An 11960-nucleotide genomic window follows, 5' to 3' on the forward strand; every position below is an offset into this window, starting at 1 on the left:
GTCTAGGGGTCATGTTGTTGGTTAAAAACAGAGAAATGAAAATAATCGTATTAAAAATTGATATTGTTATAAAACCATCACAAATATAATTAATCGCTCTTGCCTAAATATTCTATTATCTATTGTATAAGATAGACCTAAACTATTCTAAATGTTCTCCATTAAATCAATATCAAATAAGCCCATAAGTTGCTTCAAGATACCATACATCATATAATAATAATAATAATAATAATAATAATAATAATAATAATAATAATAATAATAATAATAATAATAATAATAATAATAATAATGATAATAATAAATCATTTGTATAGCGCGCAAATTCCACGAATTCATGCTCTAAGGCCCTTAACAATAAAATACGAATTCACAAAGGGAAAACAAAATAGAAACTACAACACTGAAAGCTTAGTTTGAAGAACATTAAACTAAATTAAGTAAATGCTATTTTAAACAGTTCAGTCTTTAAATTGGCCTTCAAAGAGCTAACAGTTGGAGAGTTTCTGGTTGTGGGGGACAGGGAATACAGAATATACAGAAAATATACAGTAAATATATAGAATTTTCTTACACCTGTTTGTATTAATTTGAGAAAATACTACTCTTCGTGTGTGTTACGGACAGAGAATATCACAATTTTCTTGTGTTTAAAAAATAGATTATGATAAGTTTAATGACTATATTTGACAAAAATTGATTATGAGCTTGTTTTCTGGAGCTATTAGATACCTGATAACAGGTTCTAGTGAAGACTTAGATTGTCAAAATTTGCTAAGTGGCTGTTTTATTAATCAGCAACATTTGCAATTTTTCGTCACTTATTTTGTAACTGCAAGATGAAAGTACGTAGGCTACTTGTATTGTTTTCCCCATAAAACAATAACCTGACTGTTTTGAAATATCGTATTTCAATTTGATTTTATGGAGTCCAATATTATAGTCCTTTTCTATGAATGGATATCTAATTTTTTTCCGTGTATTGGATTCAGTGTTAAAACTGGCTCTAACAAGTTAGATACCTGCGTATGTTTTTTTACTTTGTGAATTGGTAATCATTAACCTATTCTGTATGAGGAAAATATAATGACGTGGCCGTAATTACTCAAGGCGTTTGTATTTCAATTCATTATCTAAAGAGTTATCAATCTATCCAACAATCTATCTATATGTCTGTCTATTTATTTATCTATCTATTTATGTATCTATCTATCTGTCTATCTATCTATCTGTCTATCTATCTATCTATCTGTCTATCTATTTATATATTTATCTATCTATCTATCTATTCAAAAGTTGCCAGATATGAATGATGTAAGTTTACATATTATTATTATTATTATTATTATTATTATTATTATTATTATTATTATTATTATTATTATTATTATTATTATTATTATTATTATTATTATTATTATTATTATTATTATTTGTCATAAACTTCATGGCATCTTTCCAAAAATTTGCCATCTCCACTCGGTGGGGCACATAATGTTTAATATTTGTGTTCTTAAAGGGAAGGCAAGTGTCAAGAACACTGGTTCCTATCTCATTGGAAGTGTAAAATTGCTCTTCAGAGGACTGTTTGATACCGATTGTTATGTTCAAGTCTAAATACTCGTGCTCCTACTCGTCAATTAAGAACATCCGTCCTAGCTCATTTACGTCCCGTAATCTTAGAGTCTGCCTATACGTCCAGCTACTAAAATAGTTGTACCACCTTATTAATCAAAATGTAACCTATTCATAATTTGTCCGCCGAATATCTCGTTACATACACACTTCCAAGGATTTTGGAACCAGAAAATTAGAAGGTTTGACGTTACGACTTTTCTTCCCTATTACAATAATAATAATTTCGCTTTCTCCTCATCTCTTATCACGTTTTATCAACAGATGATTCGCCTGGCGTGGCTGGCTGCTCTGTGCGCAACTGTGGCGCAAGCCCAATACGGCAACGGTAACGGGGGACTGGAGTACGGACGTATTGGGTCACGTTATAGCAGAGACGGAGCTCGACATGTAATGTATACATTGATACCACACTGTCTCCAAACTATAGATAGAACGAAGTTCACGTCACTCGGGTCTTTGTTATTGTTTGTTTTGTTTTGTTTTTCAATCGCTTTCGGATCGGAAGGTCCTGTGTTCGAGGCTCGCTCGGCGCATAGTTGAGTATTTGGAAAACACTCTATACTCACATTCTTTCATCGTGCTGATGAAATGAGGTTAAAATGAGTAACTGGTCGTTAACAGCGTTGTCTCTGTCGGAAAAATTTGTATTATCGCCTAACAGGCGTCATGTCTCGTTCTTTATGTTACCTGTTGCTGTCACTTTGAGTACGTTCAGTGGATATTGAACTATATAAGAAACTCAACTTCATGATTGTAGCGATAAATTCCATGTATTCTACGCTTATTTCATTCCGACATAAACATTCTCTCGGTTGGTGGGTCACATTTTATTGTATATCATCATATTATTTTTTTTAACCAGATGACTGTCAAAGTCTGGAAAGACGCGTATCTAAAAGTTTTGGCCAAAAAATTCGTCCTTCTTCAAATAGCGTTCGATATATACGACCCTCATTTTGTCAAAAACTCTCAATCGAGGTGCCAGTACTGAGAGTTTTTGCCAAGATGAGTGTCACAAAATGAATCCTCAGTCCCAGGTTTTTGAGTTCTTGACAAGACTAGGGTCCTTATAATCAATGGATATTTAATTTGAAGGACCATTTATCTGGCCGAAATTTTTAAAACGTGTTTGTTGTTGTTGTTTTTTTTTGTTTTTTTTTGTTTTTTTTTGTAGGTTAGGGCTGTATAAAAAAGCTCCTAATAAACAAATCACGGATTAGATTTGACATCCGTCATTCTGCCTCTTTACAAATTTAAATTAGAAATATTATATAGTACGTGTTATAAGACATACAGTGAAATAATGAATACAGGGAAAAAACCACAGATATTTCGCTTTGTTTTGGAATTTATGTTATTGTCTCCCTTGAGTAATGTCTGGGGGGGGGGGGGGGGGGGGGGGGGCAGTCAAGAAGGTTTCAAAAGCTGGGCATCTGTGATACTTCTTCTAGACTCTTCAATTGTTTTTTTCACCGCTCTGTTTTCACAGGGGATTCGATCACAAGACCACCGCGTAAAGGACAAACAGCTACACGACGGGACTTTCAACAGGCACGGAGTCTGGGCAGGGAGAGCGGCACAGAATGATGACGCCTACAGGTAAGTTGAAGAAAAGTTTTTATAAAGTTCTGACAGTTGTTTTCATCAAGATCATCATCATCGGCATCAGCATTGTCATCATCATCAAACTTTTATTTTTGATGGCTTACAATATTCTTTTCAATCTAGATTTAATAAATAAAATAAAATTCCCCTTATTCATCCCCTTGGGGAAATTTGTCTTTAGGGTCTATTCCAAGGAAAGACTGGAATAACCCAGGCATCAGCCGCAGAGCAGCGCCTCAAAGTGAGCTAGGGCGAGGTGACTTGCTCAAGGCCACACAGCGAGGCGGCGGGTGATTGAATTCGGTGCATTTCAGGTACGAAGCCGTACCACTGTACCGCGCTGCCCCAAATTTGCATTATAATAGACGAATGCCCGAATGCCTGATGGCAATAACCTTTACTTCTTCCCAAGTATTATGGGGTCTACACTTGTTACGACTAAAATTTTATAATAATAATAATGATAATAATAATGATAATAATAATAATAATAATAATAATAATAATAATAATAATAATAATAATAATAATAATAATAATAATAATAATATAATAATAATAATAATAAATGGCATTTATATAGCGCTTTACCCCGTTGTCACAGGCTCTAAGCGCTTTACAGTGATATAAAACAAAACATATTACAGTGAGACAAGTGTGAAGGAAACGTGATACGAATTCAATTTAACAACAACAAAATATGAAAATAATATTGCAACATTATGAAGTAAAAAGATAAAACTTTAGGCGAGATTTGAACGTTGTCAACGAATCCGAGCATCTCACGTGTGATGGGAGAGCGTTCCAAAAATGGGGGGCCGAAAATTGAAAAGACTGTTCACCTATTTTACGCAATGGCTTAGGTTTGACAAGGATTGATCGGTCATTGCTTGACCTCAAGTTTCTATTGGGGACATATATGTTTAGAAGGTCTTTAATATAGGAGGGACTGTTCGTGCTCAGGGATTTGTAGACAACAGTACAAATCTTATAGGCAACTCTTTTTTCCACAGGAAGCCAATGTAACTCACGGAGAAGAAGAGTTGCTGACGGGTATTTTTTGTTATTGCGTACAATGAGCCTGGCTGCGTTATTTTGAGCAACCTGAAGTTTGCTAATTTTGTCTTTAGCTAAATTCGCCCAAAGGGAGTTACAATAGTCCAATTTAGATAAAACCAGGGAATTAATTAAAAGTTCTGTTATATGCTTCGGTATTAAATTACGAATTTTGCTTATTTTTTTCATTTCTATGTACATAGATTGTATGGTGTTATTCACATGGCTTGTCATGGAAAGATCTTTATCAATGATGACGCCAAGGTTTTTTGCTTTATCTGAAAATTATATTGTGCTATTTCCGAGAGTAATAGGCGATTTATTTGCCTGTTTAAGGATACTCGGCCTTCCACACATTAAAATCTCAGTTTACTATCATTTAATTTTAACTTATTGTGGTACATCCAAGATTTAATCTCATTAAAACAGCTCGTAATTCGTTGTATTAAGAACTGTAAATTACTAAGAGGTGCTGAATCATATATCTGCGTATCATCTGCATAAAAATGATAACTCAGATTGAATCTGGATATCACACTAGAAAGGGGCTGCATATATACAGTAAAAAGGACAGGGCCAAGAACAGAGCCTTGTGGCACTCCAAAATTTAGTAAAACTTGTTCTGACTGAACACCATTCACCACGACAGTCTGCCATCGATCCTGTAAATATGATGTAAACCATTTAAGGGCAATTCCTTTTATGCCGAACGTATTTTCTAGTCTTCTTAACAAAATGTCATGGTCAATGGTGTCAAAGGCAGCTGAAAGATCTAAAAGGCATAATACATTGATATTGTTAGCATCAGCATTACATAACAAGTCATTAAAGATTTTAAGAAGCGCCGTTTCAGTACTGTGTTGATGTTTGTAGGCTGACTGAAAGGGTTGTTCCAAACTGTTGTTCTTAAGATGAGATGTTAATTGTGTAAGAACTACCTTCTCCAAAAGTTTTGACAAAAAAGGTAAATTTGATACAGGACGATAATTGTTTAATATATTGTGGTCCAGTGATGGTTTCTTCAGAAGTGGTTTGACGAGGGCACTTTTAAAGCACGATGGAACTTCTCCAGTTTAGTATGGATGTATTTATGATTGATGTAATGGATGGTAATAATGTATCGATGGAGCTGGCCAAAAGCTGTGCTGGTAGGGGATCAAGGTCGCAGGATTTAATGGGGGCTTTTTTATCAACTCGTTTATGAAACTAGGTGAAACTGGTTGGAACTTGTCTAATGGGGTACCACAGAACGTATTTGTATCTATAAATGGTTCATGCCGATCTAGTTCTGAACGAATGTTATGGATTTTGTCTTTAAAAAAGTTGACAAATGTGTTTGGCAAGTCTCTTTGATTGGTTGTAGATGGTAATGAAGTGCATCTTTCACGTCCAAGTAGATCATTGCAGATGTTAAATAATTGTTTACAAGATTTAGAAGTTTCGAATTTTGAAAGAAAATACGTGTTCTTTGCCTTTTTTATTGTTGTCTTCCAGGCACGAAATGCGTTCTTGAACATTTCACGATGAATCGTAAGGCCTGATGTTTTCAGTAGTCTTTCTGCTCTCCGACACTTCGTTTTAGCTTCTTTAACGTCCGACGTATACCACGGAGCATACTTGCGGTTGGTGACGGTCCTTGTTTGGAATGGCGCATGTTTGTCAAGCGTTTCGATGAGACAACTATTCCACTGGTCTGGAGAAATCATTGAATTTTTAGAAAGTTTTGTTTCTAAATCGCCTCTGAAATTGTCCAAATTAATGCCTTTAATGTTTCTGGTTGATGTGGTGGTGGTTTCTTGGCATGGTTTTGAAACGTCAAGATTGAAAGAAATGAGGGAGTGGTCCGAAAAGGGGAGATAATCGACGGTGGCGTTGGTTTTTTGGAACTCTGAATTTTCTACAATTACCCAATCTAAAATATGACCAGCAGAGTGGGTTGGCGTTGTTACGATCTGGCACATGTTGTTCTCCGATAGTGACTCGTGCAATTTAGCAGTGTCTGTGACGTTGTCGAAGTGAAAATTAAAGTCGCCGAGTATAATTGAATGGCCAGGACGCGTGTGTTGCAAAGTTAGCATCTCGTTGATTTCCTTCCTAACATCAGGTAATTTTATTTTGTTTTTCTTGTTTGCTGGCGGTCGGTAGATGAAGTTGAAGTTGTATCTTGTATTCTGGAGGGATAATCTAAGATCAATGGCCTCCATTGTTTTGCAGCGCATTTCGAGGATTTCCACATGTTTTGATAATTTTGTTATATAAAATACGCCAATGCCACCCCCTCGCTGATCTTTCCTTGGATACGATCTAAATTGGTACCCAGGGGGTGTCATAGCTTTTTCAACTGGGTCGTCTCCAGACTGTGAGAGCCATGTCTCTACTAAAAATAGTATGTCGAAGTTCTTCTCCGTTAATAAATCGTTTAATTCTTCGGTTTTGTTACGGCAGGATTGGCATTGAGAAGACCAATAGCAATGTTATTGTTGTCGTTTGTGAAACTGTTTGTGGTCGGTACAGTTACAAGTGTTGGTGGTGGACGGGGGTTTGTGTGGGGCGGGGTGGACGACGAGTTGTTACCATTGAGATGTTATGTTGTTTCCGTTTGCCTCCCCGAGGCCTGTTCTTATTAATATTATTGTAAAAAATCGGATCACTTGAGTTATAAATCACAGCTGGAATGTGACGTTGTTTACGTTTACCGCCTCGAGGCCTGTTGTAAAAATCAGATGTTGAATAAAAGTGTTCACAATTATTAAAATAATGATGGTGGTAAATCACGGCTAAAAATAAGGTGAACAATGTTCGTAAGAAAGCGGCGGCCATTAAGTGACTGTGTAAAAATCTTTTAAAACTTACAGTTTCCATGATAAAATACAGAATTATACAGTAGTCCTTTCTTAAGAATTGAAAAAAACTATACAATAAGAAACAGTATGTTTTAACGAGTACAACGAAGTAAAAATGTCCAGGTATCAATATGTAGACATCACAAAACAATTAAAATACACCAAAGCACACAACGACACGTCTTGCCTGTTAGGCGTGTTTAATAATAATAATAATAATAATAATAATAATAATAATAATAATAATAATAATAATAATAATAATGGTAATAATAATAATAGTAATAGTAATAATAATAATAATAATAATAATAATAATAATAATAATAATAATAATAATAATAATAATAATAATAATAATAATAATAATAATAATAATAATAATAATAATAATAATAATAATAATAATAATAATAATAATAATAATAATAATAATAATAATAATAATAATAATAATAATATAATAATAATAATAATAATAATAATAATAATAATAATAATAATAATAATAATAATAATAATAATAATAATAATAATAATAATAATAATAATAATATAGCTCCCTTCGTCGAAACTTCAAAGCACTTAAAAATAAAAAAGAGGTCCTTGTTTTTCCCAATTTAAGCCCAAAAGTTATGTTCAGCATGACCTTCACTCCAGCTATATACCAATTTCAAACCACTGATCACATAATTTGATGTCTCAATTTTGATTTTAACATTTAAATGCTTGACAGACGTAATGAGCAACAGTTTCGAGACCAGGCGGCCAGAAGACGTCAGAACTACGGCAATGACAACAAAAATTTCGGCAACATGGTCCAGCAAATTAGAGACGAGGGCCTGAAAAACGCTTACAAGGTATGTGGAGTCTTAATTAACCCTTCAGATTCATAGGATCTATTTGAGCCGGAGTTTATTCCGGTTTTTAGAGCGTTAAAAACAGAGTAGCGATTGCTAACATTCTTTTGGTTTGGACGCCAGTTTTTCATAAATTCCTTTCTGCCAGCACAAACAAACCTCCATTGACCCAATCACTGCTAGATGAAAACTTGCGCGCCATTACAAATTATCGGCTGCGGCCTGGCTCTGTTTCAGTCAATTTATTTTTAAATTTATTTTGTAGCTTGTTCTATCAATTGTGCTCACGGGACACCTAAAAACGACCCACAACTTATCAAATCTTATAAGCCAGGACTAAGGAATAATGCAAATATGTTTTAAGGCGATAACTCTTTTACGATATAAATCCACACATTGAAATTATCATAAGCTTGTCAAACAATTATGAAACCATAGACTTCAAAGAGAGTCAATCAAAACCATTTATGTTGGTTTACTTTCTTGTCATTGTATTTCCTTTTTATTATTATCATTCTTCTTCTTCTTCTTCTTCTTCTTCTTCTTCTTCTTCTTCTTCTTCTTCTTCTTCTTCTTCTTCTTCTTCTTCTTCTTCTTCTTCTTCTTCTTCTTTTTCATTTTCTTCTTCTTCTTCTTCTTCTTATTATTATTATTATCATTATTATTATTATTATTATTATTATTATTATTATTATTATTATTATTATTATTATTATTATTATTATTAATTATTATTTGTTTATTAATGTATTCATTTACTTATTTATTTCTTTATTTATTTGCTTAATTATTTTCAAAAAATTCATTAACCTTTGGTAATACCCAATGTAAACTTCCAGAAGTGGATAAATATATAGCGCAATATCCACTAAATATGTTCAGAGCGCTTTACCAAGGATCCCTGACCATCAGGTTACAGCAACACGTAACACGTATAATGAGACCTGACGCCTGTTAGGCGATAATACATTATCTTTCCGACAGAGACAACGCTGTTAACGGTCAGGTACTCATTTTACAACTGAGCACGGTGGGAAAATGTGAGTGAAAATTATTTTCCAAGGACTCAACCCTCCGCCGAGAGAGGCTCGAACCCAGGACCTTCCGATCCGAAAGCGAGTGTCATATCACGAGACCGTATGGCCGCACAGCCGCTTTAAATGAAACATAAAAACTAAATATCATAATCACAGCATTAACACAGGCAGTTTGGGATGTTAAAAATAAAGGATCAAAACTTCATTATCCTAAATTTTTCTTGTTTACAATGTTTGCATTTTGATCCAACTGTACTTCAACAGATTAAAGAGGCTGCCCGCTATCACCGAAACGACAAAAATCAGGCAAGCGGTTTAAATGCTGCCAACGCCAGAAAGAACGCCTACGACCGTGGAAACAACCTACAGGATAACATCCAATACCAGTTCAATAAAAAGTTCCATAAGCAAAGCAGCGAAAGCGGTGGTTTTGAGGATGAAAACGGACGCCAGTTCAAGAAGTTAGATTTGATTGATGAACGCGAGAAGGACCAGGCCTTGAAGAGACGCGATAATGCCGTGTCCAGAAGGCAGAAGGATCAACAGCAGGCCATCAAGGAAGAGGACTGGAAAGCAAAGGCCAATCAGGGCCAGGCCCACGCAGGTCAGTATGGATTTGCGGACAGAAAGCTTGAAGCCGCTGGAGAAAGATCAGACGACAGGGCTATTGACTACAACCGTAAGGATAACAAATATAGAGAAAATGAGAAAGGATTAGACTCTGCCATCAGACTTGCAAAGGATCTAGCTGAACAAGCGGCTGGGTACCGAAACGAAGCTGCTGCCAATGCTGATACTCTGAGAAATGTCAACGATAAGAAATATTATGGCGGAAAGGAGATTGCAAACAAGGATGGAATAAATCAAGGATACACGGCAGGTGTTCAAGGTCCCAAAGGACCGAAAGCAAGGAATGAGGGCAGTGGTGGAAAGATCACATCCGGTTTTGATGAAAGTGCAGATCAACGAGAAAAAGGAGAAGAGCTTGCCAGAGCTTCTGCTTTGAGCGCTGCTGATGCTAGGAATGAATACAATCGTTTGAAAGACAGAGTTGTTTACGATGAAGTGAAAGGTTTGAAAGACAGGGCTCAAGGTGCCTTCAAGCAGGGTCTTTCTGACTCGTCGAACCAAGGATTTAGCAGCAATGCAGCAGAAGCCGCAAAACATGCCAGTGAAAGTGACAAGAAGTTTGCTGGTGCTGCCTCTGCCTCCGACTTTGCTGCCCACCAGAAAAATTTGAACGAAGCTCTTCGTGATCGAGATTACTTTTTGAAAAAGCAAAACGACGAAAATGAGACATTTACTAGAAGGAAGCAATTCTTTCACAACAAACGTGAAGGTGGCGCTAATGACGAGAAACTTAAATATGACAGAAAGAAGAAGGCAAGAGAATTTGGAGCAGCCGAAGAGGCAGATTTGGCTAAACACAATCAATTCCACAAAGCACACCAGGATGCCAAAATGGCAACTAACGAGAGAAACTTCGAAGATGTATCCGCCAAACGTGCTAAATTGCAAAACTCAAGAGATGACCACGTCCAGAGCGCCAGTGGATTCAAAGAGAAAGACTCAGAAGAAGCAGCAAGAGCAGGTTCTGATGCCAATGGTTTCCAGAGGAAGCAGGCTAAAGACAACAGAGATGACAGTCGCTCTGAACAACTCCAAAAGAAACAAGCTCTGTGGGAAAATGCGGAGTCTAACTTGTCCGACGACAAGGAGGCGAGTCAGTCAGTAAAAAATGTTGACGCCGATCTTGATCAAGTCGTCAGGGGAAGCAATGGTCCGTTTGGAACAATCAACTCTCGAACACTCATTGGCAGTGTGGATCTTGGCCAAGCTCCGCTCACCAAAAAACAAAAAGAGAAGAAAATACCCGACATAGCGATTGATATTCGTAAAGTTGCCCAGCCATTTAAATCCGAGCCACCAAAGCAGAAAATTAATATCCCAGATCTACCCGATGTGCATCCTGTAAAGAATTTTCAGCCAGTTAAATACAACAAGAAAGAAGTAGATTATAACACTCACGTAGCTAGACCTTCCTACTCCAGAAATGCCGATAGAGGACCTATCTATAACAACGGATTCCAACGCATTGGTTCAAATAATCTATTCAGCCGTAGGACAAATTCTTTTGCGCCTATTCATGGCATTTTAGGCCGTGCTTCCAATGGTGGCTCTGCTACGAGCGCCTTCAAAAAGCCGCTTCTTTCATTTAGCAACAGGCGGTACGGTAACGGACTTGGAAGCTTGAACCACCAACCAATCGGAAGCCGGTTTATGTCGCGGTTGGGTTGATGATAACACATGTTATAATTCATTTGTAAATACATAGATTTATTCATGCTACTGGTAGTGTTACCTTATATTATTTTAACGCTAAGACAACAGCACGAGTAGTAACGTGCCGGTAGCGATGAATAGATGATTAATGTTTTTTTGTTATTGTCGTAAAAGTGTGTTTGAACGTTTCAACATTGGCGGCAGTAAGGAGAGCGAGTTTTGAGAGCGAGGCATTTTGCATGACATTTTATGACTAAACCATTCAGTGAAAAGAATTTCACGTCAGCACATGTGTAATTGCTATGAGATCATTATCTGAATTACCCTATGGGATATATATCCCTTCAACAATAGGCATTATTTCAATAAACTGTTTAACAATACGTGACATTGATTCTTCATTTTGATTTTTCAAACGGGGAAGGTAGGAGGGCGGGGGGGGGGGGGGGGGGGGGGGGGGGGGTGTCTGTCTGTCTGTCTTCTTCTTCTTCTTTTTTCTTCTTCTTCTTTCTACAAGGCTAAAAGAAGCCTACAAACATTAACATACCTAGTTCAAGCCCAAATAAAAAAAGTGCTATTCATTGGCATTATAATGTCCATCATCGGTGATTGGAAGGTTGAAAACTTGGTTTGTT

The 11960-nt window shown here is 36.2% G+C and overlaps 1 protein-coding gene across 1 annotated transcript in view; it reads left to right on the forward strand.

Moving 5' to 3' along the window:
- Positions 1-11713, forward strand: part of LOC144970569 (uncharacterized) — a 12246-nt gene extending 533 nt beyond the window's left edge. Inside the window, exons 2-5 of the mRNA XM_078910336.1 lie at positions 1903-2028; positions 3131-3240; positions 7882-8005; positions 9307-11713. Coding sequence (XP_078766462.1) covers positions 1903-2028; positions 3131-3240; positions 7882-8005; positions 9307-11340 — 2394 coding nt within the window. The 3' untranslated portion in view covers positions 11341-11713. The remainder of the gene's footprint in view (positions 1-1902; positions 2029-3130; positions 3241-7881; positions 8006-9306) is intronic.
- The last annotated feature ends 247 nt before the right edge of the window (positions 11714-11960 follow it).

The sequence above is a fragment of the Berghia stephanieae genome, chromosome 4 (assembly GCF_034508935.2).
Source record: "Berghia stephanieae isolate SIO BIC M18660-M18661 chromosome 4, UCSD_Bste_1.3, whole genome shotgun sequence".
NCBI classification, from domain to species: Eukaryota; Metazoa; Mollusca; class Gastropoda; order Nudibranchia; family Aeolidiidae; genus Berghia; species Berghia stephanieae.